Raw genomic sequence first — 22,129 nt, 5'->3', positions numbered from 1 at the left:
ATTCGTAATTAACTGGTTCTTGCTCTATAGCTCACCTATATGCATAAACAGGAACAGGTAGAAGAGAGGAAAAAAACTATAAAAAAGGAAGCCAGCATATTCTCACATGAGACCCTTCACAGAGGTGCATTTGTCATTTTTCTTATCATAAGCCAGTGAGCAACATTAAAGAAAAGTGAAGGGGTGAGAAGGAATTGTAAATTTGACTCACTGATTTGTTATTGATAGCCATGTAGTGTTGGGTCAGCAGAAGGGAAAGCAGATTATAGAAAGAACTACTGCAGAGATGGAAAATTGAAGCTATTCTAAAGCAGGGTCCTAAGAATAGAGCTATGGAAGTGTATAACAAAAATATTAGATGTATTATATTGAAATGTTTATATAAAACTGGGTTTATTGAAGTCGGAACTTAGAGAATGCAAAGAGCATCTGCAGTTTTGCTTTCACTTTCTTACTTGCCAGAGTAGCCGGAATATATAAAACACAATAATGTGCTGACATATTGGAAAACCAACATTTTTTATTGTCACAATTTTCTTTCCCAGAATGCTTGGTTCAGGAAATCGCGTTTCAAGGGAGGGAAAGGCAAGAAGCTAAATATTGGTGGTGGTGGCCTGGGATACCGTGAGCGGCCTGGCTTAGGATCAGAGAATGTGGTAAGCATTGATGCCTATATAACAAACATATTTATTGCTACTACGCATGCCCAAGACTTCTGCCTCAGTTCAACAATGCAACTTTGTGTCATAGGATCGGGGAAACAACAGTGTAATGGTCAACTATGAAGCATATAAGCCATCCTCAGGAGCAATGGGGGACAGGTTATCTGCAATGAAAGCAGCATTTCAGGTTAGTATGAAAGGGACCCCATATTAAAATCTCATTGCCCTCATTCTACCATCAGGATTTTCACTCCAAGATGGCCTTTTAGTCTTTGAAACTCAGTGCCTCCTATTTGTACCAGGTTATCTATGAAGAAGCAAATCCTGCTAATTCAAATTATTGCATGAAAACTTAAGGGCTGCAAGGGGGACTAAGCGCCACCTAAAAATTCCCCACCCCACCCCACCCCACAAATCAAAACAGGTTCCTTAGTCAACACTCCAGAAGATAGGCTTAAGATACAGAAGGATCTTGACAGACTTGAACATAGCGTGCTATCTAACAAAATGAAATTCAGTAGTGAAAAAAGTAAGAGTTTACATTTAGGCAAGAAAAACAAAATGTGCAGGTATAGTATTGTTGGCACCTGGTTCAATAGTAGTAACTGTGAGAGGGATCTTAGAGTCCTAATGGACAGTCACTTAAATATGAGCCAGCAGTGTGCTGCAGTTGCCAAAAAAAGCCAATTAATGGGTAGAATCAAGATCACATGAAGTGTAAATACCAATTTATAATGCCTTGGTAAGACCACACTTGGAATACTGCATCCAGTTTTGGTCGCCACGATGTAAAAAAGATGTTGAAACTCTAGAAAGAGTGAGAGAAGAGCAACAAAGATGATTAGGGGACTGGATACTAAAACAAAAAGAACGGTTACTGGAATCGGGTATGTCTAGTTTAATGAAAAGAAGGGCTGGGGTGACATCATAGCAGTGTTCCAATATCTCAGGGGTTGCCACAAAGGAGAGAAAGTCAAGCTATTCTTCAAAGCACCTAGAGTGGGACAAGAAGCAATGGATGAAAAATAATCAATGAGAGAAATTTCCTGACAGTTAGAACAATTAATTAGTGGAACAACTTGCCTCCAGAAGTTGTGAGTGCTCCAACACTGGAAGTTGTTAAGAAGAGATTGGACAACCATTTGTCTGAAATGGTAGAGGGTTTCTTGCCTGAGCCGGGGGTTGGACTAGAAGACCTCCAAGGTCTTGGAAAAGTCTCTTATTCTAAGTCAAGAAAGAAGTGCAAGTCAGTGATTTCTGACTACTGAGCAGAAGCTCATCCCATTCAACTCTCAGTCTCCAGTTTTAATTGGTGTTTAAAGAAGAGGCCCATGTTGCTTTGAGAAATTTTATGAATATTATATTTACTATAATGTTTTTTTCTCTTGTAGTCCCAGTATAAGAGCCATTTTGTTGCTGCCAGCTTTAGCAACCAGAAGACGGGAAGTTCTTCAGCAGGTGCCAGTGGTTGGACCAGTGCAGGCAGCTTAAACTCTGTGCCAACAAATTCAGCCCAGCAGAACTCAGCAAAACCTGACAGTCCCATAGCAGTGTCAGGTTTAGCAAAAGGTATCCCAGGTTTCACAAGTTCTGGAAATTTAAACAGCATCTCTAGCTTTCCAGGTGCAGGCATTCAGGGTTACAATAGTGCAAATGCCATCAACAACAACAGAGAAAGCAACAGTGGAGGCAGGGAAAGATACAATGACAATCGGGGTAGCAGTCGTCATAGTGACAGCCAGCGCCATGGAGATAGCAGTCGCCATAGTGACGGCCAGCGCCATGGGGAAGGCTACCGCCATGGAGAAAACCGCCATGGGGATAGCCATAGACACAGTGAAGGCCGACATTCTGGAGGTGGGAGCAGCAGCAATAGTCGCCATGGAGACCCCAGAAATAACGGAGACAGCCGGAACAACAATGACCGGAACAACAGTGAAAACAGAAATATTGAAAATAGGAATAATGAGAGCAAGAAAGAAAGCAGCAATCGAGACAACAGCAAGACAGATGGTTTTGCAGTTCCTGAACCCCCCAAGCGCAAGAAAAGTCGGTGGGATAGTTAAGCATCTGTGCTTCCCCTCAAATGGCAAAGTGTTTCTAAGAAAGGTCTCAGTACCAGAAGTGGCTATTTGGAAGGATAAGAATGGACAATAGCATTTCCCAATGAAGCCTGACTCAGTACATCCAATATTAACCAACTTCCCTTAACACCACATCGATTTTATGCTTTGGTCAAAAGAAATTTCCTTTTTAAATGTAATTTCTTCATGCTCTGCCTTTGAAAAATCCGTCCATCCAGAGTGGTTTTATTCTTTGGAAGAATTTGTGATTTTTTAAAAAAACTAAATATTTCTAAACATAGGAATAAATGGGGTAGGGTATATTTTAATTTCCTCATTATAGACTTGATAGAAAGTGACTTGTTTAGGTGGTGTACCTACCCATCCACCCTTTTAATTTGTACAAGAAGAATGCTTTACACATTTTTCTTCTGGCTATAGTGGCTGTCGGTGCCCAGGCATGGATCCTTAGTTCCGTTTTTTTTAATTTCACGCGTAGGCACAGTTCACGGACTGTTTGAAAGTAAATCAAACTGATAAACCAGCAGACATTGTAAAGGTGTGATGATCCTTTTGGCAGAAATCGAGGATGGAAGAGAATGGAATTAGCTCTTTTACACCACCATCTTGGATCATGCATGGAAAGCCTGCTGCTTCCTTATGGCTTGTATTAGTCTTTCAGCTGCTCTCTCTACTTTTCATCTGATGAAATAGCACTGATTAATTTAAATCCCTTCCATTTTGAATTACTGAATATCAGGTTTGATTTCCTTTTGTTTGTATGTATGTATGTATGTTTGTATGTTTGTTTTGTCAGTTGTCAGTAGTTTCAGCAGTTAAGGCAACAGATGCAGATTACTTCCTCAATCTTTTATATTCACTTAATAGTATCTGCATGATTGTAGCTAAAGAAGAAAGAATTAGAATTGTTTCTTAGATGTGGAAAGACTACACAGCAGATATTTAGGCAATAATGCCACTTTCCCCTTTGTATGTAAACTAGATAAGACAATGTCTTCGGCTGGAATTTGACTCCTTTGATTTAGTGCAATTACAATAGTGTGTAGAATAAAACACATTTCCTGGGACAAATGGAAATCTCCATGTTAATCTATGCAACATCCTATCATTTATATTTCAAAAGCTTCCTTGCAGAAGCAGAGATTAAAGTGCACAATAAAACTGGTAATTGTAGCAGACGTTTACTTAGGCTGAAGCCTCTCTTTATCTAGGAATGATTCAGGTTTACTTATATCGGCTTGTTAACAAGCATAGATTCTTGAAGCTACATTAACCTTGAATAGAAAAGACAGACCATGCATGCAGCTATGAAAACATAGGAAGCAAGTAGGATTAATTTTGTTCTCAGCAATATTCATTTAGGATCTTTTGTTTGCTACTTTGTGGGTGTTTGCAAAGTTGTTCTTCCTTATACCCCCAAGATTAGATTCACGAGTGTGGTGGAGAGGCACCTTTCATGTATCAAGTTTCTGCGATTGGGGGTGGGTGGGTGGGTGGGTGGGAAGCTTAAACCTTGTACATTTGGGAATGATTTTTTGAAGAAGCAGACATGAGGACCTGTGCAAAACTTTTTTTCTAAATGACTGTCATACACCTCTGGAAAGTTAATGCGAAATGTTTTGCTTGGTATTTTTAATTGCATGTTCTTAAACTTCTTTTCCCAGAGGAATAGGAAAAAATATCTTGTTTGTTGAAATATGTTCTTGCTTTGCATTTTTATGAAGATATATCTGAAACTGTGTTAAGATTCTGTGACATGCCATGTCCTTTACTTTCCATGTTTTCTTCTAATAAATGTTTTATTACTAGTATAATTGTTTTGGATGGTCTTTAGTTTAGCTATTCTTTTATCCCAAATGAGTTTTGAAGGTGCAAAATACTTGATTGTTCTAATTGATATTATGAAATCAAACTGGGATCCTTAAGAGATACTGGCTGGCTTTTGTAATATACTCCTTGTCACATTAACTGAAGTTCTGTGCCTCATACAGAAGGTTTAACCATACGTTTTCCTACCAGCTGTTTTTCTTTTAGATCACCTTGAAGACTGCATTTCCAAATACAAGTAGACTAGTAAGGTGTACTTGCTAAAAGTATATTGAATACGCTGTTGGATCAATGCTTGTTTCATTCATTGTACAATCCACAGTAGTTTGGCAGAATAATCAGTTGTCTTCAAGAATAGTTACTGTCATGTTGGGAGGAATGATTTGTTGAAAAATGGAACAAACTTCCATATAGTATGTTTTTTAAAAATCCATTGTATATCACTGATGTAGAATTGATAATTAAATAACAAATCAATGTTAGAAGGAAACATTGTCATTTATTTCTCACTATACTACAACACAAGAATACAGTGGAACATCAAGAACAAATTTACTTCTCTCTCACTCCATACTGGTTGAATGAAAAAGTACTCTCTACTTATAATTAGCCGAAATGTTAGCTAACAATTTTGCCTATTTAATCTTGGAGCCCTAAAACGAAAAATAAGAGTACTGCAATATTACAAGTGAGAGAATCAAATGCTTTTCACTGGTAGAATATATAGATAAGCATTGTTACTGAGGTTGAAGTGGCAAATGAAGGGTACGAAGGCAGATCTGTCTTGCCGATCAGAATGTTTGGAAATAAATAGTGCAATTTTGCTAGCCATTACCTATCTCCCTGAGCAGTCCTCTAGGGCCATGATAAAATTATAGGCACACAATACCAGTCAGAAATGGCTAATAAATAATCTTTTCATATCAATAATAAACCCTAGTCATTACAATGATGAGTAGCTCAGGATTCAATCTTAGCAACTTGCTAACTATGGATAGACATGTTTTTAATCTCTATAGCATGGTCTCAATATCTTTTTTCAAGCAGGAACTCTTTTCTAGACCTGGAGAATCCACCAAAGCCTTAATTATCTCCTCAGGAGCTTCCTGCATCATCTCTTGACTCAAGCAGTTATATAGAGTGGAAGAAGCAGGAAAGTATTCCAGTGTAGCACCACTGCTGGCTAACTGCATAAGCCAATTTCTGGCAACCAAAGGTATAGCTATGGCTGTTGCAGAGGCTGTGCCCCAGCTGGCCATACTTAGACTGATGCTATTGGTAGCATGGGATGCTAGGCCACCATAATAACAGCTTCCTCCTGTGCTGGTGACACGGGTCTTCTGCTTTATATCCAGTAGCAAATTTCTCCGGAACCAAGCTTTTTTAATTTCAGCTTGTACCTAGAGATAGAGACAGGTCATCAAAGGAATGTAGCTTGGCTAATTCAACATGTGTCTTGTTTTCAATTCTGAATACGGTATATGGTAGAAGCAGCTTTGGCCCAAATTATCAGGTACCCACAATTCTTCACTTTTTTCTTAAAACTCCACATGTATTTATTTTTCCAATTTGGAAAGTTAGCCCTAAATTTCAAATTTGATAATCCATCACAGTCTTAGGATGGAATGTTACCCCAAGTTATATTTAAGGTTTGTTTTTCAAAAAAGTCAAAGGTGAAGATTAGTGTGTATTTTAAAAAATAAGCATGATTTGTATAGGCCTGATACATGCAATTGCCATTTTTGATTCAGCTCATGCAAACTAAATTATGTTTTATTGCTTATTAAGCATGATTTATTGTACTCGTACATAATATTAAGCAAGACCCAACATCAAATGTCATGGCTTGAAATTTCTTGACTGCCTGTGAAGATTGGAGGCATTGTGTTACATTAGTTCTACTCCATGATTACCTAGGTCTAGTCAGCGTGGGAGGGGAGGTAGGAAGTCAAATCCTTGGCTACTCCTATGTGGGATGCCACAGGACTCATATACAGTATTGTTCTCCATGTTGATTAACAATACTGTTGAGAAAGGTCATCTATTGGATCAGAGTGAGACATCAGCTTCCCCTTCCCCCCCCCCACCGGTCAGAATGGTTCCCTTTCTGTTATTCTTCAGAAAAGGAGTTTATATCCTACCCAGCCTTTGGATAATAGTCCCAAAGGTGCTTTTTCAGGAGGCAACTGGACTTTATTGTTTTTTCTTTGAAGACATTTTGCTTCTCAGCGAAGAAGCTTTTTCAGCTCTGACAGGATAGTGGAGAATGGAAGGATTTATATTCCTAGCAGACAGCTGGTCATTTGCATCATTTTAGGATCGTTGAAGCACTTGGAAGTTTAGAGCTGAAGAAGCTTCTTGGATGAGAAGTGAAACATCTTCAAAGAAAAAACAAGAAAGTCCAATTGCCTCCTGAAAAAGCACCTTTGGTACATCTATGACCTGGATGACTGAGAATCTGCAGACTTTGGAGAATAGAGTTTTTTTTCCCCCTGGCCGTAGTTAGTTTTAGGGTTATGTTGAAATTGTTTTCTTTGTGAAGGTTTTCACACTTTACATTTTAGGATTGTGAGCTGCTCAAGATTAATGGTTGGGTTGGAATACAAATTATATGCAATCAACTAGTCAATCAGAAAAGAGGATCCCGGGCCAAAAAGCAGAGCTTTTGGCAAAGCTCCGTTTGGGAAATGTAAATATTTCATGCAAAGGGGTATTATTTTTCTGGAAGAGAAATATAAGTCAGATAAAGTGATAGAGTTAATAAATTGGTGGCTGCACTTGAAAATCCATGCAAAGAAAAGCCAATTTTATACACATGCTCATGTTTGTGCCTACATAGACATAGCTGCAAAATCCATGTTCTTACCTCACCATTGCAAAAACAGTAAATTAGAGCCACGAAGAAGCCCTAACCAGAGACAGAGACAAACCAAAAGTCAGAACTAGTTGGGACAGAAGGATTCAAAAGCAAGATTCATAAGCAAAAACTCACCTGTAAAGAATTGAAGAGCATCTCATAATGCATCTGTATCTGCCAAAGTGTGGTGGAGACAGCTGTGTAAGGCGTAGCCATGAACACCATGTAATGGACACCAAAGAGGGGCATCAGGACTAGAGTCGACTTCAATAGTTTTCTGAAAATAGCGGAAGGGAGGGGGGAGTATATTTCTGCTATCATATCATCCCCTGGTTCTCCAGAAAAGTGTTTCAACCTTGGCAACTTTTAAGATGTGTGGACTTCAACTCCCAGAAGCTGAAGTTTGTTTAAAATAAACAAAATGGAATGCTTGACGGTAATAAGACCAGTGAAAGGTTGATCCTTAAAAAGCACTAGAAGCTTGAAGAAACAATTACAGTAGGAAGCCAAGACTGCACTTGTTATCCTACTGCAGGAAAGCATTCATGTTGATCTATAAAGCAGGTCTGTTAACTGGCACCAGCCCTCAGAATGCCAGAAACCGGGTCCCACAAGTAAGCAAGGCTCCATTCATGGGATGCAGGCAACACCAGGCCCCCTTCCGGTCCATAGAAAAAGCTCTTTCCACAGAACCGGTGAGAGAAATGGAGGTTTATATGGAAGTTTTATTTCTCACACCGGTCACTGGTTCCCACTTCTATACAGGATTGCCTGAGTGGATGAGACTGGAATTTGCACTCTTGCAGGGAAGTGATAAAGGGGAGAGATGCATGCTTTAAACTGTCCCTGGGGTAATTTGGTCTGGTGTTTGTGTTTTTATTAAGAGGTACATTTTTTGCCACTTAAAACCCTTACAAGACACACACATACACATACACATACACATACATATACAGATACACACCCAAACCCACCCAGCCTGCTTTACATTGCTTTGGGAGCTAGAAATGAGAATCAGTATCCAGTCCATAGATGACCCAATCCTGCCCCAGATCCAATTCTATTGTGGTTAGTATAAATTGGGGTCTATTTAATAATTCTTGGTATTTTAGGGGATTTCTTTTTAAAAAAATAAAGATGTTGCAAGAACTGGTGGAGAGCCAGCAGGATAAACCATTCTGACTTCACAGAAGGTGGGATCTGAAAATTTTTTTGCTGTTAAGTAATCTAAACTGATGAAAATATAGTTGAAAATGGAAGTGACCATTTTATTCCAGAATGTTAACAAGATTGATATTAACGTTCTCAATTAAAAGAACTGAAATAATAATTTACTGCAGCACTAACAGAGAAAATCTAGTTCTGTTGTGACTAAATACATACCTGTACTGTTGTCGTGGATCTAATTTCCCTGTGTTTGTTTCCCATAATTTGGATGCCAGTACTCTCACAATGTTGAGGAAAAGAAAGAAGTTCACCTGCCAGCAACACAGAAACATTGAGACGACGTTTTATATAGTAGTGGAATTACTTGCTTTATAATCCTTAACTTACAATCATTCGTTTGTTGACCATTGAAAGTTACAAGGGCACTAAAGAAAGTGATTTTACAACTCTTCCTTGTACTTACAACTATTGCAGCAACCCCACAGTCAAGTCATCAAAATTCAGGTGTTTGACCACTGGCATGTATTTACAATGGTGGTAGCTTCCAGAGTCATGTGATCACCATTTGGGCTCTTCCTGACTGACTTCCAACAAGCCAAGTTAATGGGGCAAACTGGATTTGCTTAATGACTGATTTGCTTAACTGTAGTTAACTGCACTTAACAATAGTGGCAAAAAAGTCAGAAGATCAGGTACAACTTAACAGTTGCCTTGTCTAGCAATGGAAATTCTGGACTCAGTTGTGGTCATAAGTTGAAGACTACCTATATACTGTATATTAATACATTTTGATGGCTATTTAACTCCCATCTCAAACAATTATGAAATGAACAACTCTACATTTTTAAAAAATACAGCTTCAACTTACAACCCAAAGAGCATCAATAAAATTCCAGAAAGGCCTAATTCTTAGTAAACAATGCAGATCCAATGGACCACTTTAAAACTTAAGAGGAAGTGATATTTGTGAAAGATGCCACGTGATATTTTAAAACTAATTGAAACTATTATAAATATGATTAGTAATTCAGCCACAGGAAACATGTATTACAAAACTCCCAGCCATTCTTTGCCCTTCTTACCATGATCGCTGCTAAGATTGGGACCTGGTAGATCCATTTCATGTTTCCAGCACTTAGGTCCCAGCATCTGAAAGAGACAGACTTGCATTCAGCCATAAAAGTTTATTTAATGAGGATATGACCTACCCTCTCTCCCGACTCTTCCACAATCACAGAAAATGTTTTTTAGTATCCACCATTCTTCCTCCTCTTTTTCTGGTCAGGTAGTCTTTTTGAAAAAGAGTTTACTTTCCAAGAAAGCTTACAGCCTTCTTCAGGGATTTAAAAGAAATGATCCTGGAAGCTGGTGCATTGTTTTATTGTATTGATGCCAATTATATAAATGTCATCCATCTACACATGTCTATATGTGTGTAAAAAAATGGGAGTGGCATAAAACCTGGTGGGTTCTAAGGAAAATGCCCAGGATGCACACCTTGAGTACCATTTGAGATTTGGAGATTCAATCTCTAGTCCCTAGACCCTTACTCCCTCCCTGCTACTGTGGTAAGGGTAGTTTGCTTCCAATCTTTCAGGGTAAGATGTAAGCAAAGTAGAAGCTACGTACTGTGTATCTGCCAGAGATGCTCTTACACCAGCCCAGATGGATACAAAGACAGCAGGTGACCCTCAAAGGAAGAAGAAAAAGAAAAGCAAGCAGAAAGAGATCTGGGTTTCCAGTGATATCTTAACAAGACACCAGGGGAAAAACAAAATAACACCGTACCTATCCCTTCATCCTGAAGGGTGAGAGAAATAGTAAAAAGTTGGGAACTCGAGATTCCTTAAGGGGAGACTACAATACCTAGTGCAGTGGAAAGGATATCCCTCATCTGATGCTGAGTGGGTGGGAGCTCACAATGTTAGTGCAGAGAAACTAGTAAGAGGCACCAGAGGTGGTTCTGGTAGCCCAAGCGCTCAACTGAAGTAATCGGGGACATTCTGGAGGGAGGGCTCAGAAAACAACAATCATGACCTTGTGATCAAAGCCTCACCCCGTGTAACACATGTAAAAGGAGCAGTGCTTTTAACTGCGCAGTTGGGGGATGCCCCTTTGACTTTTTGGATTTCCCTTGCTGCTGCTGAAATTACAAGAGTTTAAAAGCCTTTTATGTTGAGGATGGGGAGTAAACCCGCATCCTTCAGTGTCTCTACATTAAGCTACTAATCCAATCTGCAGAATCATAGATAAGATAAGGATAACAGCAGAGGATAACTTGTGAACTGGACTGTTCTTACCCCATCCAATGAGGGTGAGGGCCCACAAGTAGCTTTTGTTGGACAGAAAAGCCATGAAGATTAAACTGTGGAGGTAGAGGCCTTCCACTAAGATCCAATAGTGATTGGTAGCCAGGAAATAAAGGAAGACAGTCACTGCTACTTTGCAACCTGCCTGGAGGAATGGAGAAACATGCCACATTAGATACTGACAGCCTGATAGTTTTCCCTCTGGTCCGTCGTTTGAGCAGGAAGAATACTCTGCTGGATTGTAGATAGTTGCCAAATAAAGAGCTGTTGTCTGAAACCTGTTTCCAGTCTCTTCACTCCCACAATCTAACACCACATATGCCTTTTAGCTAAACTGGCACAGCCAAGAGTGTGTAGCTGCTTTTGGGTTCTGATATTTCAGTTTCTTGCAATCCTGTCTGTTCCTATAGATACAGTGCAAGTTATTCAATTCTAAAAGTGTTTTATTGAATCAAACTCAACTCTGCTTCCTCTAACATATTGTCTTCAGTGTCAGGCAGCTGCCAAGAAGATCATGCAAAGTGTCTAATGTCTTTTTCTAGTTTACTCCAAGCATTTGATAGCAATAGCCCTTACACTGATACTTCACAGTGCTGTACAGCATCTCCAAATGGTTCACAGAGTCAGCCTATTGCCCCCAACAATCTATGTCCTCATTTTATCAGCCTTGGAAGGATGGAAGGCTGAATCAATCTTGGGCTGGTGAGGATCAAACCCTTGGCAGTTGGCAGAATTAGCCTGCAATACTGCGTTCTAACCACTGCATCACCACAACTGCTGATACTGCTGTACTGAACGCAGAATTTCTGTTAAGGTGTTCTGGTAAATACAGGTAGTCCTTGACTTACAACATGTTGCTTAGTGACCATTCAAAGTTACAAAGGCACTGAAAAAAGTAACATGACTGTTTTCACACTTACGACCATTTCAGTATCCCCATGGTATTGTGATCAAAATTTGGATGCTTGGCAACTGGCATGTTTGCAGTGTCCCAGGGTCATGTGATCACTTTTTGCAACTTTCTAAAAGGCAAAGTCAATGGGGAAGCCAGATTCACTTAACAACTGTGTTATTAACTTAACAACTGCAGTTATTCACTTAGTAACTATTTTAAGAAAGGTCGTAAAATGGGGAAAAATTCACTTAACAAATGTCTCACTTAGCCACAGAAATTTTGGACTCAGTTGCGATCACAAGTTGAGGATTACCTATACTATGAGTTGTCATATTTTGTATACTATATTAATTGTGCTATTTCGAATTTACTTTTACTGCCCATTGGGAATAACTACTTGTAGGACTCATTGTGCAACCTGGGGACATTGCTTGAAAGATTCTATTGTTGTTTTTCTGCCTTTATGAATAAAGGAACCTACAGTATAAGGACTTGTCCTTTCAACCCATACTATGGGGAATGTAACTTAACTATTAATTACCAGTGAACCATTCATTGAAACAAACCCACTCTCAGGGCTTGGGGGGGTGTAGCTGATCATGCTTCTTTGACCCACAACTACTGTGGTTTATTCAACAACAGGATCCAAACAAATTTGCTTGAAGCAATGTCAGATCATTGAGGGGAAGGGGTGACCAAGAAATTATTTTGTCATGCAATTTACCAACTGGGTTCTGGGTCCCAAAGTGAGGGTCAGCTCTTCAGCATCCCAATCATGGTCTTGTCCTTTCAACAGTCCTTCTGGTCGGAAGGTAGAATATAAAACTATATCTTTCACAAAAATGCTCCCTGCTCGGCAGATGAAAGAGGCAAAAAGGTGGAGATGGATATAGTTCCGATTGCAGTGAAGACGCCTTTAATACACAACATACAGGAAAGGTTTAATTAGTTATATTTTTAATTTAGTCTTTCTTCCAAGGAGACATATGTGATGTAGCTTCTCTCTCTTTTTACTTTCTATATTGAGTGTTTCTCAACCGTGGAGATGTATGGACTTCAATTCCCAGAATTCCTCAGCCAGTCATGTTGGTTGGAGAATTCTGGGAGTTAAAGTTCACACATCTTTGAGTTGTCAAGTCGGAAAAACACTCATTTAGTTTAATTGTGAGAGACCCAAGATTTAATTGAGAGAAACCCAAGTTTAATTGAGATCTCCCCAAGATTTCAAAGCCCAAAGCGGGCTTCCATCTGAGTTTTCGTCCTAATTCAGTGATTAAATTGGTTTACAACAGTGGAAAAGCCAATGTTATAGCCACACAACAGAGATAGGAATATGCAATAGGCCTCTCTCCTTACTTGAAGAAGCAAAGGATACACATAGCAACCACAAGGGAGGCCAGGGAGATAGAATAGCCAACTGTATAGATGACGTGCAAGCGGTCAAACACCTCCTAGAAAAAGAAAAGAGAAATGTACCTGAATAATATTGAAAGTCCAACAAATCAGGCCAATGCTAAATGCTAAAGTCAGTTTATGGTCACTTACAGGGAATCCTGTAACATATTCACACAAGTAGTATGGCAATAATAAAGAAGTTTATTACTACTGCCATCTCCTGCTGCATTTAAAAAAAAATCCTAGTGTAGTTACCAAGAAAGTTCCTTAAGAATTTTCACCAAAATAATAATTGGGTCTCTTTGTGCTTAACTTTTCAAATTAACAAAGTGATCAAGGTGCTGTAAATTAACTGGTCAACAGATCAAGTAAAAAGGCTTTTTTTCTAAAACAAATGGGCATTAAACAAAACATAAACATTGCGTGCATAAGAGCACAAAAGTGCCTACTGTTCCTGTCCTATTGTTCCCTTCATTATATCAAATTAATATAGCTGATGCATATTTTTTTTACTTATATATATATATATATTCTTCATGATATGTTGTTTTATTTATGACAATGTTTGTGTATACTGTTTTTTTTTATAAAAAAGTTTTATTTTTACAATCATATCAAATAATTCATCCAATGTACAGTTATATACAATTAGTCGGGCTTGCCCAGTCACCACCCCCCTTTTTAACACTCTTCCCTCTTCTACCTTCTTTTACTTTCCAAACCTTCCTCTCCTTCTCTTATCTACATCCTCTCCTCCCTCCACCCTACACCTTCCTTCTCCCTCTTCTACCCCTCTTCCTTCCTCTTCTCCTCTTTCCTACCTCCTACTCTCTTTTCTCCTCCCCACCGTTCTAAAATGGTAACTGGGCAGACCCGACCCTACATTAATTATATTTATACATCTTCAATAATCCCTGTACATTAACCATCACTCCATCTCTATCCTCCACCCCCAATTCCCTCCCCTTACCCCCACCCCCACCCCGACTTCCCAGAACAAAATGCAGGGTATCAAAACTAACAATCATAATCTAAAATAATTCCTAAATTATAATCTCTAGTCACTCCACACTTAATCACACTCTCAATTCCCCTCTCCTTCAGAAATATATCTAATACAAAATATTTCCTAAATTTACTCATATGCTATTTGATATTTTTTTATCTGATACTTATTTTGAATATAATCAATCCACATTTTCCATTCTAAAATATATTTTTCTTGTGTATAGTCTTTCAAATAAGCAGAGATTTTTGCCATTTCTGCCAGATTTGATACTTTAAGTGTCCATTCTTCAATTGTAGGTAATTCTTCTTTCTTCCAATATTGAGCAATCAAAAGTCTTGCGGCTGTTATTAAGTTCAAAATCAATTTAGTCTCTATAGCTGTACAATCCATAATTATTCCTAGTAGAAAGAACTGCGGAGAAAACTTAATCTTCTTTTTCAAAATATTCTGCATGATCCACCATACTTTAATCCAAAATGCTTTAACTTTTTTACAAGTCCACCATATATGGTAATAAGTGGCCGACGGCACCCTGAAGAGTCCCTCTCTGTGAGAGCGCACGGGTCGGTGAGAGGCATTCGGTGGCAGCAGACGGTCCCGTAAGTAACCCGGCCCTATGCCATGGAGCGCTTTGAAGATAGTTACCAGAACCTTGAAGCGCACCCGGAAGGCCACAGGTAGCCAGTGCAGTCTGCGCAGGAGAGGTGTCACATGGGAGCCACGAGGGGCTCCCTCTATCACCCGCGCAGCCACATTCTGAACTAACTGGAGCCTCCGGGTGCTCCTCAAGGGGAGCCCCATGTAGAGAGCATTGCAGTAATCCAGACGAGATGTCATGAGAGCGTGAGTGACCGTGCATAGGGCATCCCGGTCTAGAAAGGGGCGCAACTGGCGAACCAGGTGGAACTGGTAAAAAGCTCTCCTGGAGACGGCCGTCAAATGGTCTTCAAAGGACAGCCATCCATCCAGGAGAACGCCCAAGTTGCGCACCCTCTCCATTGGGGCCAATGACTCGCCTCCAACAGTCAGCCGCGGCTGCAGCTGACTGTACCGGGATGCCGGCATCCACAGCCACTCCGTCTTGGAGGGATTGAGCTTGAGCCTGTTTCTCCCCATCCAGACCCGTACAGCTTCCAGGCACCGGGACAGCACTTCGATAGCTTCGTTGGGGTGGCCCAGTGTAGAGAAGTACAGCTGAGTATCATCAGCGTACAGCTGGTACCTCACACCGAAGCCACTGATGATCTCACCCAGCGGCTTCATATAGATGTTGAACAGAAGGGGCGAGATCCATTTATACTGGATAATAAGTTCCAAATCGCTAATATAGTAGTGACGAGTGCCAGTCTGCCTGGCAGCACCAATCTTGATGTCAACCAAACTCCAGATCTGACCGATATAAAATAATGTTGATTTTTCATTTCAAAAATTAAAATGGAGCATAATCTTTATTTCCAAGATTGATTTTAGGTCCAAATTAGGATCAGGAGACTTTTTTAAAAATGATAAGAGACTACAATGCCATGCTCTGTTCAACTTGTACCCATCAGCCCAGAAAACTGACAGAAGAAATAAATATTCTGAATACAAGAAGCTGTTCCATGAAAGTCTTCATAACATACTCCCAAAATTCTTAAAGCGCCCACCAGTGGGTAAAGATTGGACATGCTACTTTTAAATCATCTTGAATGACTTAGTAGATCGCACAAATATGACTGTCAAAGCTAATAAGCAAACCACCCCAATGAAGCTATCGAAGTGCTGTCCCGGTGTCTGGAGGCCGTACGGGTCTGGATGGGGAGAAACAGGCTCAAGCTCAATCCCTCCAAGACAGAGTGGCTGTGGATGCCGGCATCCCGGTACAGTCAGCTAAATCCGCGGCTGACCATCGGTGGCAAGTCATTGGCCCCGATGGAGAGGGTGCGCAACTTAGGCGTCCTCCTGGATGAACGGCTGTCTCTAGAAGATCATTTGACGGCCGTCTCCAGGAGAGCGTTCTACCAGGTTCGCCTGGTGCGCCAGTTGCGCCCCTTTCTGGACTGGGATGCCCTGTGCATGGTCACTCACGCTCTCGTGACGTCTCGCCTGGATTACTGCAACGCTCTCTACATGGGGCTCCCCTTGAAGGGCATCCGGAGGCTGCAGTTAGTCCAGAATGCGGCTGCGCGGGTTATAGATGGAGCCTCGTGGCTCCCGTGATAACACCCATCCTGCGAGGCTGCACTGGCTACCTGTGGCCTTCCGGGTGCGCTTCAAGGTTTTGGTGACCACCTTCAAAGCGCTCCATGGCATAGGGCCGGGTTATCTACGGGACCGCCTACTGCGACCAGATACCTCTCACCGACCCGTGCGCTCTCACAGAGAGGGACTCCTCAGGGTGCCGTCAGCTAGGCAGTGTCGTCTGGCGATGCCCAGGGGAAGGGCCTTCTCTGTGGGGGCTCCCGCCCTCTGGAACGAACTCCCCCCAGGACTCCGTCAACTTCCGGACCTCCGAACCTTCCGTCGCGAGCTCAAGACACATTTATTCATCTGTGCAGGACTGGCTTAGATTTTAAATTTATAGGGGTTTTAAATTGGTTTTAATATTTATATTTCCATTTTAATAATTGGGCATTAGAATAAGTTTTTTAATGATTATTTTAATTTGTATATTGATGTTTTATATGCCTGTGAACCGCCCTGAGTCCTTTGGGAGATAGGGCGGTATATAAATTTGAATAATAAATAAATAAATAAATAAATAAATATAATTTAATGTGTGTTATGTGATCACAAAGGGCTAAGTGGACTCAGTGGCTAAGATGCTGAGCTTGTAAATCGAAAGATCGGCAGTTCAGCGGTCCCAGCTTCTGCCAACCTAGCAGTTCGAAAGCATGTAAAAAATGCTAGTAGAAAAATGGGAACCATCTTTGGTGGGAAGGTAACAGCATTCCGTGTGCCTTTGGCATTGAGTCATGCCGGCCACATGACCACGGAGGCGTCTTTGGACAGCACTGGCTCTTCGGCTTTGAAACAGAGATGAGCACCTGCCCCCTAAGAGTCGGGAACAACTAGCACATATGTGCGAGGGGAACCTTTATCTTTATCTTTACCTTTATGTGATCACTGCAGAGTTCCCTCCCTCCTTGAATAATTGCTTGGATTTATCTTGCCTGGCCAAAAGGAGAAAGAAATACTCCTGGTCTCCTAAAGCTCCAAAATCTCCTGCTTTCATGGTCCTCCCCCCCCCCGTTACAAACAAAGAATTGCAAAGTTTCACCTTTTCTTGGTCCTGCCGTTCTGGGGCAAAGAAGAGGACACATTCTGTGTAATTGGCCCAGGTCTTGTTCATATTAGGGACCAATTGCCAGTTTCCATCATCATCACAACGTCTGTAGGCATAACCTGAAATAAAGAACAAGAGGAAAGAGATATGAAAAAAACAGAGTTGTCTGCAGAGGATAGTACAAACAGTCAAGATGGTAGCTATGCAGGTATGAGCAAAACTCCTCTATCGTCTATGTTGTCACAACACACACACACAACCAAAACCAAGCAAAATTTTACTGCCCTGTCAGCATTGCCATTTTGACTTTTTCTACCATATTCTAAAAACACTCCTGCAAAAGAACCTTCAAAGCAGTCAAAGTAGGAGATTCAATTAAGGCTTGCCATGGTCCATTTTTATGAATATAAAAAGGTAAGTGTTAATTGTTTGGGATTTGGTGGCTACATTGGTGTAGCTTACTTAAAAACAAAAGAAAATGTTTTGCCAGTGCTTGCTTTCTTTATCTCAAAAATCTAGTCTTCAGCTCTGAGATTTCCTAGTGATCTGTCATTCAACTCCTAGAAATTCAAACATTGCTTAGTTCTGTTGACATTAGATAAAGTGCTGCTCCTTAGCTGCATTATATGAATAGAGAATAGAATAGAATAGAATTCTTTATTGGCCAAGTGTGATTGGACACAAGGAATTTGTCTCGATGCATATGCTCTCAGTGTACATAAAAGAATAGATACATTCATCAAGAATCATAAAGTACAACACTTAATTATAGCCATGGGGAAACAGTCAGTATAAATCTTAAGGATACCAAGGATACCATTAAAGAACGATAAACCCAATAATGTTCCCAATTCTGAGTCAAGGAATAATGAGGAAAGCTGCCTGATTCCCAGCACAGAGGCACAGTTCAATTTCTTGTATGGAAAGGAAGAGCACCATTTTGCTCTTCTCTTTAAACAACACAACATCTTGTCTAAGTTACTTTGATATGCTTAACACTCCTTTTGCTCTGCAGCAAAAAAGAAAGTGCCACATTTCTTCAGCAAAACAACAACAACAACAACAAAGAATGTTTTCCTTGCTTCAATCTGATGCCTTATAGATACATTTGACTCACAAACTCATGTTAGCTAGGAATTGGTGGGAGTTTAAATCTGACATACCGTATATACTCGAATATAAGCCGATCCGAGTATAAGCCGAGGTCCCCAATTTTACCCCAAAAACTGGGGTAAACTGGGGACTCAGTATGTAAGGGTGGAAATGAGGCACCTACGGTTGAAACCCTCCTCCCTCAGCTGAGAAGGCTGGCGGCTCCCGCCCGCTCTCACTGCACCGGCAGGGCTTCCCCCGTCCGGTAAAATGTGAAAAAGAAAAACAAAACTCGGTATAAGCCGTATAGACCCGAGTATAAGCCGAGGGCTTAAAAAAAAACAAAACTCGAGTATAAGCCGTATAGACCCGAGTATAAGCCGAGGGGACGTTTTTCAGCACAAAAAACGTGCTGAAAAACTCGGCTTATACTCGAGTATATACGGTATCTGATTTCATCATCTGGGGCTACATCATTTAGGGACTGATATAGAACAACCATAGGAGTGTATATGTCAAGATGCATGAATGCATGAATGAAGCTGACCCTTGACTATATGACTATAGTCATATATATATATATATATATATATATATATATATATATATATATATATATATATATATATATATATATATATATATATATATATATATATTTGTTTTCTGAGGTTTTTACGGGTGTTTGTATATAGGTCTTTGGTTGTTCGGGTTTTCTCCGTGTAAAATTGGAAGTGTCTTGGCGACGTTTGAAGTCTCATTCGTCATCTTCAGGCTTCAGCTTCGTGCTTCTGGGAGCAATGTGTGATCGCAGCTGTTTCTTCCTTTTAACTGCTAGTGGGGTTTGAACTGATTGGGTGGGAGCTTGGCTGTGCTCTGATTGGATGGGGTTTTCTGTGCTCTGATTGGCTGGGGTGTGTCCTGTGTTGGTGGGGGCTTGGTTGTGCTCAGTCTAATCTGTGCTGCAGGGGATTTGAGCTGGTGAGCTGCACTGCTGCTGTTTGGCTTCGTGTTCGTGGTCGTGCTACATCTTCATAGTGGGTGTCAGTCTGCTGCATGTATGGATTGGAGGGGTTTGAAATGGCTAATGTTGCAGCTGCGGTCTGGCTTCTGGTCCTTGGTCGTGCTTCCTGATCAGTGTGGGTTTGGGCCTGCTTTCTGGGTGGATGTGGTGGTGACATCCTGTGTGGACCTCGTGAGTGTGGGTCTGGTGTCATTCCTCGTGTTAGGGACACGTTTGTCAATAAGGGCAGGTTTCCAAATGGCTGGTAGGCGGAGGTATCATCTCGTTTGTTCATGCTGTGTGGGCGTTTTCTATCTCGATGGCTTCTCTGATTATTCTGTTGTTAAAGTGTTCAGTTTTGGCGATAGTTCTGGTCTTTTAAAGTCAATATCGTGTCCTGTGACTTTAAAGTGTTGGACCAGGGAAGAAGTTAGTTCCTCTTTTTGAATGAGTTCTTGTGTTCTTCAATCGTGCACTTATTCTTCTGTTGGTTTGTCCAATGTATGTGGTGGGGCAGGCGGTGCATGGGATTTCATATACTCCTTGATTTTCTAACTCAATTTTGTCTTTGGGGTTTCTTAGGATGGTGGATATTTTTTGGTTTGTGCAGAATGCTGTCTTGATGTTATGTTTGTGGAGGATCTTGCTGATTCTGTCTGTGGTGCCTTTTATATATGGGAGGAGGGCTGTGCCATTTTCTTGCTCTCTGTCTTGGGTTTTAGTGGGGGGTTCTTTTTGGATTAGTTTGGTAATCTTATTTCTCTGGAATCCATTGGATGTTAGTAGGTTTGTGAGAGTGTGTAGTTCGGTTTTTAGGTGTTGTTCGTCAGCTAAGCATTTTGTTCTAGAGATGAGTGTCTTGGCTACGGAGTTGATCTGTGCTGGGTGGTGGTGTGAGAGTGCATGCAGATGACGAATGAGACTTCGTCGAAACGTCGCCAAGACACTTCCAATTTTACGGAGAAAACCCGAATAACCAAAGACCTATATATATATATATATATATATATATATATATATATATATATATATATATATATATATATATATATATATATATATATATATATATATATATTCTGAGGTTTTCGTGGGTGTTTGTATGTAGGTCTTTGGTTATTCGGGTTTTCTCCCGCGTAAAATTGGAAGTGTCTTGGCGACGTTTCGACGAAGTCTCATTCGTTTTCTTCAGGCTTCAGCTTCGTGCTTCTGGAAGCAATGTGGGATTGCAGCTGTTTCTTCCTTTTTAACTGCTAGTGGGGGTTTGAACTGGATTGGGTGGGAGCTTGGCTGTGCTCTGATTGGATGGGGTTTTTTTGTGCTCTGATTGGCTGGGGGTGTGTCCTGTTTGGGTGGGGGCTTGGTTGTGCTCAGACAGCATTCTGAGCATTCTGCACAATATCCACCATCCTAAGAAAAATATCCACCATCCTAAGAAACCCCAAAGACAAAATTGAGTTAGAAAATCAAGGAGTATATGAAATCCCATGCACCGCCTGCCCCACCACATACATTGGACAAACCAACAGAAGAATAAGTGCACGCATTGAAGAACACAAGAACTCAGTCAAAAAAGAGGAACCAACTTTTTCCCTGGTCCAACACCTTAAAGCCAAAGGACACGATATTGACTTTAAAAAGACCAGAACTATCGTCAAAACTGAACACTTCAACAACAGAATAATCAGAGAAGCCATCGAAATAGAAAAACGCCCACACAGCATGAACAAATGAGATTATATCTCCTGCCTACCAGCCATTTGGAAACCCGCCCTTATTGACAAACGAGTCCCTAACACGAGGAATGACACCAGACCCACACTCACGAGGTCCACACAGGATGTCACCACCACACATCCACCCAGAAAGCAGGCCCAAACCCACACTGATCATGAAGCACGACCAAGGACCAGAAGCCAGACCGCAGCTGCAACATTAGCCATTTCAAACCCCTTCAATCCATACAGGCAGCAGACAGACACCCACTATGAAGATGTAGCACGACCACAAACACGAAGCCAAACAACAGCAATGCAGCTCACCAGCTCAAATCCCCCTGCAACTCAGACTAATCTGAGCACAACCAAGCCCCCCCCCCAACAGGACACACCCTCAGCCACCCAGAGCACAAAAAAACCCCATCCAACCAGAGCACAGCCAAGCTCCCACCCAATCAGTTCAAACCCCCACTAGCAGTTAAAAAGGAAGAAACAGCTGTAATCCCACATTGCTTCCAGAAGCCCGAAGCTGAAGCCTGAACATGACGAATGAGACTTTGTCGAAACGTCGCCAAGACACTTCCAATTTTACGCGGGAGAAAACCCGAATAACCAAAGACCTACAAATATATATATATATATATATATATATATATATATATATATATATATATATATATATGTATATATGTATATGTATATATGTATATATATTCTGAGGTTTTGGGTGTTTGTATGTAGGTCTTTGGTTATTCGGTTTTCTCCGTGTAAAATTGGAAGTGTCTTGACGTTTCGACGAAGTCTCATTTGTTTTCTTCAGGCTTCAGCTTCGTGCTTCTGGAAGCA

General features: G+C 40.8%; 2 protein-coding genes across 3 annotated transcripts in view; one reads left to right on the top strand and one right to left on the bottom strand.

The window, feature by feature from the left end:
* Positions 1 to 4,226, top strand: part of DDX42 (DEAD-box helicase 42) — a 36,320-nt gene extending 32,094 nt beyond the window's left edge. For both annotated transcript variants that reach the window (XM_058180039.1, XM_058180040.1), the window contains 3 exons: positions 546 to 656; positions 751 to 849; positions 2,054 to 4,226. In XM_058180039.1, coding sequence (XP_058036022.1) covers positions 546 to 656; positions 751 to 849; positions 2,054 to 2,728 — 885 coding nt within the window. In that variant the 3' untranslated portion in view covers positions 2,729 to 4,226. The remainder of the gene's footprint in view (positions 1 to 545; positions 657 to 750; positions 850 to 2,053) is intronic.
* Positions 4,227 to 5,172: 946 nt separating this feature from the next.
* Positions 5,173 to 22,129, bottom strand: part of LOC131197514 (parathyroid hormone/parathyroid hormone-related peptide receptor-like) — a 31,470-nt gene continuing 14,513 nt past the window's right edge. The window contains exons 4-13 of the mRNA XM_058181669.1: positions 17,465 to 17,589; positions 13,158 to 13,252; positions 12,526 to 12,715; positions 10,898 to 11,051; positions 10,227 to 10,287; positions 9,680 to 9,746; positions 8,814 to 8,908; positions 7,566 to 7,707; positions 7,440 to 7,481; positions 5,173 to 5,973 (exon numbers count right to left, since the gene is read on the bottom strand). Coding sequence (XP_058037652.1) covers positions 5,587 to 5,973; positions 7,440 to 7,481; positions 7,566 to 7,707; positions 8,814 to 8,908; positions 9,680 to 9,746; positions 10,227 to 10,287; positions 10,898 to 11,051; positions 12,526 to 12,715; positions 13,158 to 13,252; positions 17,465 to 17,589 — 1,358 coding nt within the window. The 3' untranslated portion in view covers positions 5,173 to 5,586. The remainder of the gene's footprint in view (positions 5,974 to 7,439; positions 7,482 to 7,565; positions 7,708 to 8,813; positions 8,909 to 9,679; positions 9,747 to 10,226; positions 10,288 to 10,897; positions 11,052 to 12,525; positions 12,716 to 13,157; positions 13,253 to 17,464; positions 17,590 to 22,129) is intronic.

This window comes from Ahaetulla prasina, chromosome 4, assembly GCF_028640845.1.
Source record: "Ahaetulla prasina isolate Xishuangbanna chromosome 4, ASM2864084v1, whole genome shotgun sequence".
In the NCBI taxonomy this organism is placed as follows: Eukaryota; Metazoa; Chordata; class Lepidosauria; order Squamata; family Colubridae; genus Ahaetulla; species Ahaetulla prasina.
The sequence above is the reverse complement of the archived record's forward strand: the minus strand, read 5'-3'. Positions and strand labels throughout refer to the sequence as shown.